Consider the following 13313-nt stretch of genomic DNA (forward strand, 5'->3'; position numbering starts at 1 on the left):
CTTTTTGCTAAGCTGAGCTCGCATACCACGGTAGCACGTCGGCTATGAACGAACATTTGACGCGCCGTCACCCAGGTGTATTTCGGAAGACAATAGGAAACAACAAGCTACCAGATTGTAAGTCCATACAACTTTCTTACGATTTTTTAAAAAATTGGAAGTTGCCTTCATGTGCGTCGTATCAACGTGCATTTTTATTTAATAATAATAATAAATAAAATAAAATTTAAAAAAAAAAAAATGGAATTATATAATATTTTATTATTATTAAATGTATTAGGATCATGGAAGGTCCCACTTCGGGGGAATATATATATATATCCTGTATATACATAAAATAATAAAAATATATATGGAAACACAGTACTGGCCTGCTTACTGTAATCCATGACTGCACTGTTAGTTACTTTATATTATAAAGTATTATTGTATTATTGTGTATATACATATAGTGACTGCATCAAGATATAGTCATTTTAAAAATTTAAGTGACGGGTAAAAATAGATTATGACCGGATTTTTATGACCGTCAGTCAAAATGACAGACAACGAAAAAGTCTAGCGCAACCTCTGGCTGGGCCATTTAAGGTCATTTACCTGTTGATTTTCAGTTACTTCCTGTTGATTTTGGGGTATTTTATGGGTCACTTCCTGTTTATTTTGTGTTACAAAACAGGAAGTGAGCTGGAAATCGCCCCAATGAATAGGCAGTGACTCAAACTCAACAGGAAATGACATGGAAATGACCTAAAATGAACAGCAAGTGATCTCTAAATACCCTGAAAATCTGACAGAATGTCTGTGAATGTTATGGTTTCGAATGATTGAATGTTTCTAAATGGATTGGGTGTCGAGCACCGTCGAGGCAGCCTTAGAGTTAACTGAGACACTATTATGGTGGAAGATTATGGTAGCAACTTGTTGGTTCCTTTTTTTTTTTTTTTTTAAATAGACATTGACACCTTTTTAAAACGATATCTCGATTCTTGCAGGAGCATATCGATAACCTTTTGGGATACAAAGTATCATGATATATCACCATTTCGATATTTTGTACTACCCCTAATCAGAATATTTGTCAATATGTAACAGTGTGTAATATGTATGTATGTAAGTGTAATAAAAAAAAATTGTCTCCAAATTGATTTCTTTGAGGCTTTGTTCTGATTGACACGCTGGCTCGGCTCAAACTGTTAGCCGTCAGCCCGTTCTGGCTTTCCAATACATAACTTTACATCGTTCACCCTATCTGAGTTAAGAACTTCATCCACCATCTTATTTTGCTTTGCAGCCCAAAACTGATAAGCCCGCATTCTTCTGTTGTTCAGACATATGGTGTTATGCCTGTCTGGCAGTCCGTAAATTACCTCCAGCATAAAGGAACGTGGGTATAACTGACATCACATTCATCCCACAATGGCAGCATCCCTGAGTTGTGTCATTTTCTGTGTTTAAAGATTATTTTTAATTATCATAGCTATAATACATTTGTGTTTTGCATTATTTAGATTATTTGAGCAACCATCTTTCACATGGAGGTAATTTATAGCTCTTCTAGTTTAAGGCTTGCACTGGTGACTCCTGCTGAGCCCAAAAGGTGCATTCAAAGACCTGCAGCGGAAAGGTGAGCTACATTTGCTAGCAAGACTCCAAGGTGACATTAGCAGTAAAACACACCATATTAACAACTGAATTTCTGGAGTATGGGCAGCAAGCCAGGAAAAAAGGTTATCTTATTGGGGACGTTGAAAAAAAAAATCAAGGAAATGAAGCCAGCAAGGCGGGAATTATTTTCACATTTTCCACGCTAGCCCTGCTTCCTCGACAAGTGAACACAACACCAACCTGACATCTGCACACCATGTCCGCGTCTTGCGCTAGCAGGTCCACAACTTTGCCCTTGCCCTCATCGCCCCACTGCGCGCCCAGCACCACCGTCACTCGGTTGCCCACCGGCGGTCTGCTGGGCCGCGTCGACGGCTCCTGGCTTCCACTTTCCGACATATCTCACCGCTGCTGGAGCTCCGGAGCTGAGTAGCGCTTAATTTGTGACTCGGCAATGGAGCTGAGAGAGGGGTGGCGGCAGCGCCAACCCACTCCCAAGGCAACGTTAGACGCCAGGAAGTAACACGTCTTGCGCATGCGCACAGGTGTCAACAACCAGGAAGTAGGTGAATGTCAAACTATTTGGGGAGGGAAATTATGAATTAACTTTACCCCACCTGAGTATAAAGGTCAACGGAAACATGTTCTTCCAACAAAGATGTGGCCTCACCATAAAATGTGTTTACGTTCCATTTTGGGGGTATGATTGTGTTGCTGTTTTTTTTCAGATTCATACAGCACAAGATGTATGACGTTTGCTCTTAATTCAACAATAAGGCTTTATGATGATGAATATAAAACGTGTCACCTGCTATGTTTTAGAGTGTTATGCACGATTTGTGTTGGAAACACATTGTTTAGGTTTACACTGTACAGTATGGATTTGGAAGTTAAATTATCAAGATTAAAACAAACATCTTATTTCAATAAAAAGTGTTGAACGTATTTGCTCCACGCGTTGTTGTTGTTGTTGTTGTTGTTGTTGTTGTTTTTTTTATTTAATTTTATTTATTTTTTAAAAGAGTTTTTATATTAATTGTATGATGTTTACTCAATAAAACTCATTTTGAGAAGAACGCACGAGCCATACTTAATTTCATGTCAGTTTCCACTATTGCATGCAATTGCAATATGGGGGTCCAATTTAAAACTGAAATATATGGCTTACCTTGATTTATAATATGTATTGTAGCCCGATGTGTGCATTGTATGAATGCACATTCTGTTGCATCTCATGATAACAGAGCGACTGATTACTATATATATATTCTATTTTTTACATTATAACAAGATGTTATTTTTAATGTAAGTAGTTAATACCCTGCATCCAAAATGTCCCCCCTTTACAATTAGTATTACACTTCTTGTCCAAGCAGCTATCTATTGTTGCGACAATTACAGGTTTGTTAAGTAAAGGTGAAATAATGTTGTACTTTTAGAAGATTTGAATTACGGTGATGAGTTAACATGTTGTAATTGTATATGTATGTAGGTATGTATGTATGTATATATGTATGTATGTATGTATGTATCTATGTATGTATGTATGTATGTATGTATGTATGTATGTATGTATGTATGTATGTATGTATGTATGTATGTATGTATGTATGACAATGTTCATTCAGGGAACCACAACCAGAGTAAATCTCTATAATTTGTAACTCATATATATTAATTTGTCATTTACTTTTTCATAAAATGTAAATAATAATCATGATGAATAACAATAACGATTAATATGAAAAAATAGAGAGCAGACTTCTGCCAAGCTCCTTCACTGGCTTCTATGACCTTCGAGCTCATTACCCCAAAATGTAATCACCTCTTCCGTTGTATTTCCAAACATACTGCAAATTTGATAATAATCCCTTTATTCGTTCTTGAGTTATCTTGACACAAACATAGAGACAAACAAACAAATGAACCAGCAGACAAACAAGCATATGGAACTAAATACATAACCTCTGCTTCTGTTGGCTGGTTGGGGTAATAATACAGTATAACTACTGTACAGTGGTATGAAAAAGTATCTGAACCTTGTGGAATTTCTCACATTTCTGCATAAAACCACCATTAAATGTGATCTGATCTTTGTCAAAATCACACAGATGAAAAAAATAGTGTCTTCTTTAAAGGGCAACTGAAGACCTTTCCGGATTTTGGTGTAATTTTACGAATATAAACTTTGGATGAGTTCGTCAAAACAACCATGACATTATCAACACGTAATTGCAAGGATAATTTGCGTTTTTTTTTTTTAGTTTTTTTTGCACTTAAATGTTAAATGTCCCTTCCCAAACCCGGAAGTGTGACGTAAATTCCCCGACGCAATAGAAGACTAGTATCTACAGCTAGCATAGCAGCAACAACTATCAGTGATATTTCCGCCAAAGGTAACCGTTCAGGATCGCTCTTTCGTGACGCTACCGTTGGCAAAGGCTCCCAGGAAAGATGATCTACAATTAATCCCAACATGTTTGAACCTGAGGCGTCAGAGGACGATTTACTTGACACAGCAGATGTCGTCATGACGCCAATTGACAGCTCGACACTTCAAGAACGGGAGAGTGAGTGGTTAGCCTAAGTCCAGCATTGTGATTTTTCTATTTGAGAGAATGCGATTACATGGTTGTATATATTTTCCATGCTCTCCACATAGCTAAAACTGGAAATTAGGTTATGGGACAGCTCCTACCGATCTAAATATGGTAAAGCTTGCCCAAATGTGGCTAAATAAATGATATGTTATTGATTTTTCAAAATAAATGACAAAACGATTTCATTTTCCAGGTGTTGCTGTAAACCTTCAAGTAATTACCCTACCAAGAGTATGCCTGTGTCGTCAGGAGATCCCAGACATGAGAGCCAAACTTGAGGAGGCTGAAGCACTGACAGGGGCATGAATTACATTAAAAAAAATAAAACCATAAATTGTAAACATTGACATATTTTGTTGACTGTTTAATGTATTCTATTGGTATATACAGTAATATATTGTAATTATATTACATTCTGAAACAATTTTTAATAGGCCACAATAATGATACCAGATTTATGTTGAATCAGCATCAGCTTTTGCTGTCAGATTGTGACACAACATAGCAATGGCACACATCAAAGAACATAAATTTAGTAAGCAAAACAAAGTTAGGATAGCAACGGACTAGTGCAACATTGAAAAATGATAATGCAAAAGACTGAGAAGCAGTTTAGAGTGGGAAATATGTATTTACTCTTTTCTGTAGCATTAAGTGTTCTCTATACAAAGATAAATCATTATTATCAAAATATGAAGGTAACTAGATTTTTCTTTTAAAAATGTGTACTGTATATATGACTAGTTTATGATTTCATTTCATCAAAATTTGCTACATTTATTTCTCATCGTCTTATCATCGTCATCTGATGTCGCAGACGGAAGAAATTAAGCATCTGGCAGGCCTCATAGGATGTCTTCAGTCGTCATCGCTGGACTTGCATCACTTGTGTCATCATATGACTAGACCCACTCTCTCTTGATTTTGGGAAACTGGGTGGCGACTGACTTGCAACGCTTTTTTCATCGTGTTGAGGGTTTCTGCCGCTTAGTTTTTTATGTTTGGCTTCCTGGAAAAAAAGGGGAAAAAATCACAGCAGCATGAAAATATTGGATGAATCCTAATTTTAATTTAATAATTTTTAATAATTTCTTGGTGATGAAATAATAATCAAAGCAGCAGCTATTTGATGCTATTGTTCCCTCTTCAAGTAGGCAGACCTTGATGTTGATGTTGTAGTACAATAGTCATTGTTTTATTGAGATGTATTTGGTACATTAGGGCCTGGCAGTTGGATTGTTTTATATTTAGGCTTTATATTTACCCTGTGACAGGCCAAAAAACAACGAGCCAAGGACCTATTTGGTCCTGGGGACATTTGAATTTACATAATGAATGAATGAATGAATGAATGAATGAATGAATGAATGAATTTATTGTCATCGTCATCATCATCATCATCAAAATCATAAATACCTATTGATATAGTAATAAAATCACATGAGTAGACGACCTGTCAACAAACCTATCTACTTATGACAGGCCAACAGCAACAACAAAAAAATGTCGCACTTCAACAAACAGGCAGTAGGAGTCCCCCTGGTTTGTCAAGAAAAGCCAGCAATGGTCTACTTTCGCCTTTGTAAAACCAAGGTTGCATTGTTGTAGGTTTTCAAAGCTGTCGTCGCTGAAATGATGAAAACTGAGCCGATAGGGGACCTGTATGTATGCTCACAAAAACGGTCCAAACCTTTGCAGGAGAAGTTTTTTTGGACCACTCATAGAGTCTCGAGTCTTCCTGTGAGCAATTCATCGCTACACATCGAGATGGCATGACGGATCTCGCGAGTAAAACCCAGAAAATGTTTGCAATATATGGCGAGGATAGCGTGGTGCTATATTTCCGTGTTCAGAGTGGTGGCGAGGCTCCCTGGAAGTTACATCATCAGGTAGCGGTCGGCAGGGCAGCGCGTCCCTCGTTGCTATGGTGTTGCTATAGCCATAACTCAAAAACTACGCGGTCAATTTTTTAATTATTTTTTATGTGACTTTTTGAGACAGCGAATGATGCATTTAATACAATTCAACCGAGTAAAACACTCAAGAACGAAATCCGAAAAGCTCTTCAGTTGCCCTTGAACTAAAACCATCCAAACATTTATAGTTATTTATATTTTAATGAGGATAGTATGCAAACAATGACAGGAGGGGGGAAAATAAGTAAGTGAACCATCACATTTAATATCTTGTGGCTACCCCTCTGGCAGCAATAACTTCAACCAGACACTTCCTGTAGCTGCAGATTAGTCCTGATCGATGTGCCAGACTGATCTTGGCCCATTCTTCTATACAATCTGCTGTAGTTCAGTCAGATTCCTGGGATGTCTGGCATTAATCACTGTCTTTAGGTCATGCCACAGCATCTCAATGGGGTTCAAGTCTGGACTTTGACTTGTTCACTCCCGAACGTGTATTTTGTTCTTCTGAAACTCTTCTGAAGTTGATTTGCTTCTGTGTTTTGGATCATTGTTTTGTTGTAGCATCCATCCTCTTTTTAGCTTCAACTGTCCGACAGATGGCCTCAGGTTTTCCTGCAAAATATCCTGATAAACTTTTGAATTCATTCCTCCATTAATAGCAAGTTGTCCAGGCCCTGAGGAAGCAAAACAGCCCCAAATCATGATGCTCCCTCCACCATGCTTCACGGTGGGGATGAGGTGTTGATGTTGGTGACCTGTTCCAGTTTTCCTCCACATATGACTTGTGTGTTACTCTCAAATAATTAAAACTCTGGTTTCATCAGTCCACAAAATATTTTGCCAGAACTTCTGTGGAGTGTTTAAGTTCCTTTTCGCGAACATTAAACGAGCAACTATTTTTTTTAGACAGCAGTGGCTTCCTCCGTGGAGTCCTCCAATGAACACCATTCTTAGCCATAGTTTACATATAGTTGATGCGTGTTGACACGCTCGGTTTCTTTTTTACCTCTCTGAGTATTCTGCGCTGAACTCTTGGCATCATCTTTGGTGGACGGCCACTCCTTGGGAGAGAAGCAACAGTGGCAAACTGTCTCCATTTGTAGACAACTTTTCTGACTGTCGATTGATGAACATCCAGACTTTTAGAGATTGTTTTGCATCCTTTCCCAGTTTCATAAAAATCAAAAATCCTTGATCTTAGGTCTTCAGACAGCTCTTTTGACCGAGCCATGATGCACATCATACAATGTTTTTCATCACGACAATTCTTACCGGGTGTGTGTTTTATAGTGGGCAGGGCAGCTTTAATCCACTCATCAATGATTGGGCAGACACCTGACTTAAATTGTTTGGTAAAAATTGGATTCAATTGCTCTTAAAGTCTACTTAGACAGAGGGTTCACTTACTTATTTTTCCCCCTTCTGTTTGCATGCTATCCTCATTAAAATATGAAAACCTATAAATGTTTGGGTAGTTTTAGTTAAAGCAGACACTTTTTAAAAAATTTTTTTTTACATCTGTGTGATTTTGTCAAAGATCAGCTCACATTTGATGGTGATTTTATGTAGAAATGTGAGTAATTCCAAAACGTTCAGATACTTTTTCATACCACCGTATAATAATCGAGACCTGACATCCACATATCTGGACATCACATTTTGAGTCATTGTAGGAGACAGTTGTATAGCAAATGTTAATATTTTGGCCGTCATGAATCAAAATGTGATGTCCACATATGTGGAAGCCAGGTCTTTATTTTTTTTTTAATTACGAAAAACAGACACTTGCCTTAAGGGTTTAATGCAGGGGTCCGGCCCGCCTCCACATTTGGTCCGGCCCCCTGAACAATACCAGAGAGCATTTTGATTTTTTTTTTTCTTTCAATAGTGTTATTTATTTCCTGGCTTTTTCTGTGAAGAACCCAGAGAGGGTTATTTGGTTATTATCTATTTAATTAATAGTGTTATTATTATTTATTATTATATTACCGTATTGGCCTGGATATAAGACTGTTTTTTTGCATTGAAATAAGACTGAAAAAGTGGGGGCCATCTTATATTCGCGGTCTAGACATTATACCCTTTCACGACGCTAGATGGCGCCAGATATCATTGAAGCGATGTTCTGTCATGCAAGATCTCAGCTACTCTCAAGTTTGACCAGTTTGCATTATTTTATTGCAATGTTTTTCCTTATTCAGATTTGTTTCAAGACTACAGTTACAGTTAGACTTCACGCTGATGGTTAATGCAGTTATTGCAATTTTGTTGTTTTATCACAATAGATTGGTTTATTTACATTTCAAAAACCAGAAGACATTAATTTACGAATATGATTGCACTTTAGTTTACATATTTAAATGTACAGATATTAAGATTTGAATGAGGCAAAATAACATGCTTTTTCTCTCAAATACATTGTTATAATCATATGTTTCAGATGTACTGTAATTATTTTCTTTATGAAAATTAATTTGGTGTTCAAAAAGTCTTTTTTCAAACTTGAGTCTTGAAAAAGAGGGCGTCGTCTTATAATCAGGGCCGTCTTATATTCGAGCCAATACGGTATATTATATTATATTATATTATATTATATTATATTATATTATATTATATTATATTATATTATATTATATTATATTATATTATAATTTTTATTTGATTTACTTTTGTTCCGTGAAGAATCCAGAAAGGGTTATTTGATTGTGACTTTCTGAAAAACAATAAATTTTTACATTTAGGCACTCCTGCAATCGTCACACTTTTTCTGTTACAAACTGACCCCGCCCCCTCATCAGAGAAGGGAAAAGTTATGTGGCCCTCACAGGAAAAAGTTTGGGGACCCCTGGTTTAATGTGTAAAAATCGGAAAATCCCGTTTTGAAATCCCCAAAAAACATCCATCCAGATGAGGGCAGTAAAAGGCTTGCCAGATGCCTTTTTAAAAAGGAGGTGGTCTGTTTCATCTCGTCGGTTTTTACTTCCGTTCACTACAGCTGAGCTGTATCAGCCTATCGGGAAAAGCCTGGAATGTTTTTGTCAAAACGTGGCCAAAATTAACATTTATCCATAATGTCACAGCTACTGCTTTTCACGACCTACGTGAATAAACGCTTTGCCACTGCCGCTGGAGAGATATTTGATATTTTTTAGCTAATAATTGCAGCGTACGAAAAAGAAGCTTATAGTTTACAGAAGCAAGGAAATAAGATGCCTGCGAGGGGAGCTATTGGATTCTGTGTCATAGCAGAAAACAGGTCAGTTTATTCATAAAGCTTCGCCAATTGACGGTTTTATACCATTTTAATTAATGTTAATGACCAATTATAAGCTAGCAATTTGAAGTAATACTGGCACATTAATGGTAAAATGTCATATTTCGTTGCAGCCTACAAATAATATTAAATGGAAATAAAGAACTACATTTAAATGCATTTACATTAAGAAAATCCCACAAGGGAAAAAGAAATATCTGTTACGAATAAGGTGAGTAAAGGAGAAAATAATGATTAAAATCATTAAATCCAAATTTTGTGAGAAAAATGTAATACCCTGCATTGGTGCCAGTGTGAAAATTGCCAGTTCATTTGGGTAAAGCACCTTTGTGATCCTGGGAATCACAGTACTAAATGTTCTCAAGAAAATTTTTTCTGACTTATTTCTTTCTTCTGCAGAGTACAAGAGAAAAAATTGGAGAAATTCCCTTGAGGCACATTCATGTGAATGGCAGTCAAATAGAACCACTGATCATCTGGATTCAGGGCTGTTTTATATTAAACAGGAAGCCGTCTGGTTCGTTCCACAAGAAGAAAACTGGGTCTGAAATGATTGACCTTGTGTGTGCCTTGGGAGCGAAATGTGCAAGACCGTGACTGTTTTACAGATCTGCAAGACTAAGATGGAGGAAGTGGAAATTGAGTCATTGCCACCCCCCGTTGCCGGAACAGAACAATCGACATTCTTGGATGTAAGACAAGATGCACATAAAACGGAGTAAAACACTTTTTTCCCGCAGGCATCAGTGACGGAGGATTGTTGTTGTCATCTTTGTGACAAATCTTTGTGCCACCATCATCACTTGGTAAATTACGCCTTGCAGATTCATTGGAAGGACTGCGCCGTTAGTGGCAAAGTAGTGGACTCTCCAGAACTTCTTGCTGAGCACCTCCAGTCCCATGGGGGCTCCAAGACATGCTCGACATGTGGCAAGCGCTGCAGCAGTGTGAGTGCGCTGGCTGAAAATATGACCGGACACATGGGTGCCAAACTGCACTGCTGCCACGTGCGAAGCAAGGAGTGCAGCCGCAAGGTAGACCTGAGGATTCACACTGGTGAGAAGTCCTACTTTTGCGCGCACTGCTGCAAGTGCTTCACACGCAGTGGCCATCTCAAGAAGCACCTGTTGATGTGCACAGGCGAGCGGCCGCACACGTGCGATGTGTGCGGGCAAAAATCACTTGCGCTGGCATCTTGAATAACTCGTTCTTCAGGCACACTTTTTTATTTTACTATAATGGTAAGTAACAGAGGAACTCAACAATCAGTTTTGGGACTAACTTTGGGTGTTTAAATTGTTGCTATCTGTCACTATCTTTTTTTATTTCTTTTTTTTTAATGGTAATTTAAGTATAAACAGACCTCGTGGTTCAAACGGATTGGGTTTTCATAGCAGCAATAGAACCGAAACATAATCATACACTGCCAACTCTTACTATTAAATAAATTTGGCGTCCGTTGCTATCAATAATGGCTAATGAGTTAATTTTCTATAGGAATGAGTGTGAACCAATCACTGCCCAAAGTCATTATGCATATGCAGTAGGTCTGTTTAATAACGACCCTAAATAGGACAAGCAGTACCGAAATGAATTGCTTGATTTCTCTTTCCTTTCTGGTGCAATATATGAGATAGCCATATATGACCACTAGGTGGCCCCATGGTATTCCTTAAATTCTTTCATCGACTTCTACCAAAACACGATTTCAGTTGACTCACATATTTGCAGTTAAGGGCAGAGTTCACCAAATGGGGTGTGTGTGTGTTTTAAGTAATTTGAAAATATTATTTGCTTTTCTTTAGGATGAGACAGCCTGTGGAAAATACTTAAAACCACCACACCTCTACAGAAATTTGGGGGATTTTTAATTTGATTGTTTAATATTCAGGGTTTAAGTAATATTTTTTCAGACTTAAAATTTAATCGATTTTGACTGTACACCACCAACTGTGGTTGTGGTACCTCACTTATGAGAAGTTTCTTTGTTTTTTGTTTTTTCTAAACTATTTGACTCAAGGCTCAAGAGTTACTCTGGCCCAAAAGTTGGCTTCCTTTGACAGCGATAGATAGATGTAAAATCTATTTTAACTGGGAGCAAATGATAGTTGCCAGCCCCTCCTAGTTTAAAATGTATTTAGTGTTTATTGCCTCCAATGGCAGTGAATGGAGCAAAGGGATGGTCTGTGGACAAAGTCAGGATTTTCTTCAAGATCTCCTATCTACCAAGTTTCTGTAGTTAATGATGACACTGACACTGAAGGCCCAGAAGTGTTGTAAAAGTGCTGTACCTAAAATAAATAAAGTTGAGTAAGCTAATAATGACATAACCGCTGCATCACTTGACACAGTAGAAACAGAACTCTATTGTAAATCTCCTGTACGGTGCAGCCTGTTTTAAGAATGTCAGATCTGAATGATATTGTGAAAATAAACACCAAAATTAGACTACAGTATTCTACTAGCAAGGTGGCTACTAGTGTGTCCTGGCTTGGGAGCGATCCTAAACCGTGCTGTACTAAAGGAAAGGAAAAGCGGAGACTCATCCAGGATCAGGTGCAAGCTGAGTTGGAAGTAGCCCGCTTCAGCAGAGTAGTTGGCATGTCGAAGCCTGGACCAAGTAGGAGCCTATACTGTAGCAGGCTGCAGGATCACGTGGGCGGACCTCCTGAAGGTGGAGGCACACCATTTCAAGTATCTGGTCCAGTCAGTGTATGAAATCCTGCCAAGCTGTTCACCTGGGCCTGGTAGACTCACCGGCATGCCAATTCTGCCAATAGAGGGGATCTTTAGAGCATATACTCAGCAGCTGCTTAAAGGCCATGGGAGACGGCCCGATGGGTATTATCATTGGTGCCATGACTAGGTCCTGAAGGCAGTAGCAGACATCATCTGCTCTGGCATCAACATCAGCAAGCAGCAACACCCATCCAAGACCACAATTACCTGAGTTTAAGCAGGTGAAAGCCTGAACCATCCTAGAAGACCCAAGGGGTCCTGCTCGTGACATCAAGAGACTGGCAGCTCCTGGTTGATATAGGGAGACAGTTTAGATTTCCAGGCACCATTGCTATTAAATCACTTTGACAGGACATGGTCTTGATGTCCTTAGCAAACAAACAGGTGGTGCTGCTTGAATTTACTGTCCCATAGAATCATCGGGTAGAGGAAGCTCAGAGGAAGAAGGCCAAGTACGCAGACCAGGTGGTGGAGTGCAGGTCAGTCTCTGCACCAGGTCTTGGGGATTTGTGGAGTGCACAAGCAAAGAGCCATCAAAATCATTTTGGAGGCTGCTGAAAAGGCTTCACTGTGGCTATGGGGGGACGTGGCGAAGTACCCTGCCAGCATGGACACAAGTCAGGGCGCCTGATCACCCTCAACTGGGTCTCCCAGGTGAATGTGTCTGATTTAATACCCAAAACACCCTATGGTGTACATCATTGATGATGTGTTCAGGTAGCACAACAAGGTGTATTCACATATCTTGCATTTTTAGCTGACTCCGAGATTTCCTCTAACCAAAGTCTGATTTTTGGATTGCTTGGCAGATAGTTGCAGCTGCTTGGTTCTTTCATAAATGTGTTCTACAATGAATACCTGAACGATTCCTCTGATATTTAACACAGGTGGAACACATAGGACAGTAGTAGCGTTATCCAGATTCTTTGAGAGGTAGCTTCAGTCTAATTAGATTGTAGCTGGTAAACAGATGAGCTAATCAGGTCCCTGTGACACCCCTCCAAAAACAACTGTAATCTTATATAACCCGCTGCTTATGGACTCGTCTACCACTGGGAAGACTTTCCCACGCAGCCCCTCAGCTGGTGAATGTAACCTTATCAAATTTGCTGGTTCTGCTCTATACTGTGGTGATCCTTGTCCATTGCTGTGATGTAACACTGAAAGAACAAATTG

General features: G+C 38.7%; 2 protein-coding genes across 3 annotated transcripts in view; one reads left to right on the top strand and one right to left on the bottom strand.

Moving 5' to 3' along the window:
- The window catches only part of adss2 (adenylosuccinate synthase 2), a 28480-nt gene extending 26351 nt beyond the window's left edge, over positions 1–2129 (bottom strand). Inside the window, exon 1 of one of the 2 annotated variants that reach the window (XM_057849142.1) lies at positions 1846–1990. In XM_057849142.1, coding sequence (XP_057705125.1) covers positions 1846–1852 — 7 coding nt within the window. In that variant the 5' untranslated portion in view covers positions 1853–1990. Of the gene's footprint in view, positions 1–1845 lie in introns of both variants that reach the window. The other variant, XM_057849141.1, reaches the window with a different exon arrangement.
- Positions 2130–9103: 6974 nt separating this feature from the next.
- Positions 9104–13313, top strand: part of LOC130922834 (equilibrative nucleoside transporter 1-like) — a 78356-nt gene continuing 74146 nt past the window's right edge. Inside the window, exons 1-2 of the mRNA XM_057847987.1 lie at positions 9104–9380; positions 9798–10639. The gene's annotated coding sequence lies outside the window, so the exon portion shown is untranslated. The remainder of the gene's footprint in view (positions 9381–9797; positions 10640–13313) is intronic.

Source organism: Corythoichthys intestinalis, chromosome 10 (assembly GCF_030265065.1).
Source record: "Corythoichthys intestinalis isolate RoL2023-P3 chromosome 10, ASM3026506v1, whole genome shotgun sequence".
NCBI classification, from domain to species: domain Eukaryota; kingdom Metazoa; phylum Chordata; class Actinopteri; order Syngnathiformes; family Syngnathidae; genus Corythoichthys; species Corythoichthys intestinalis.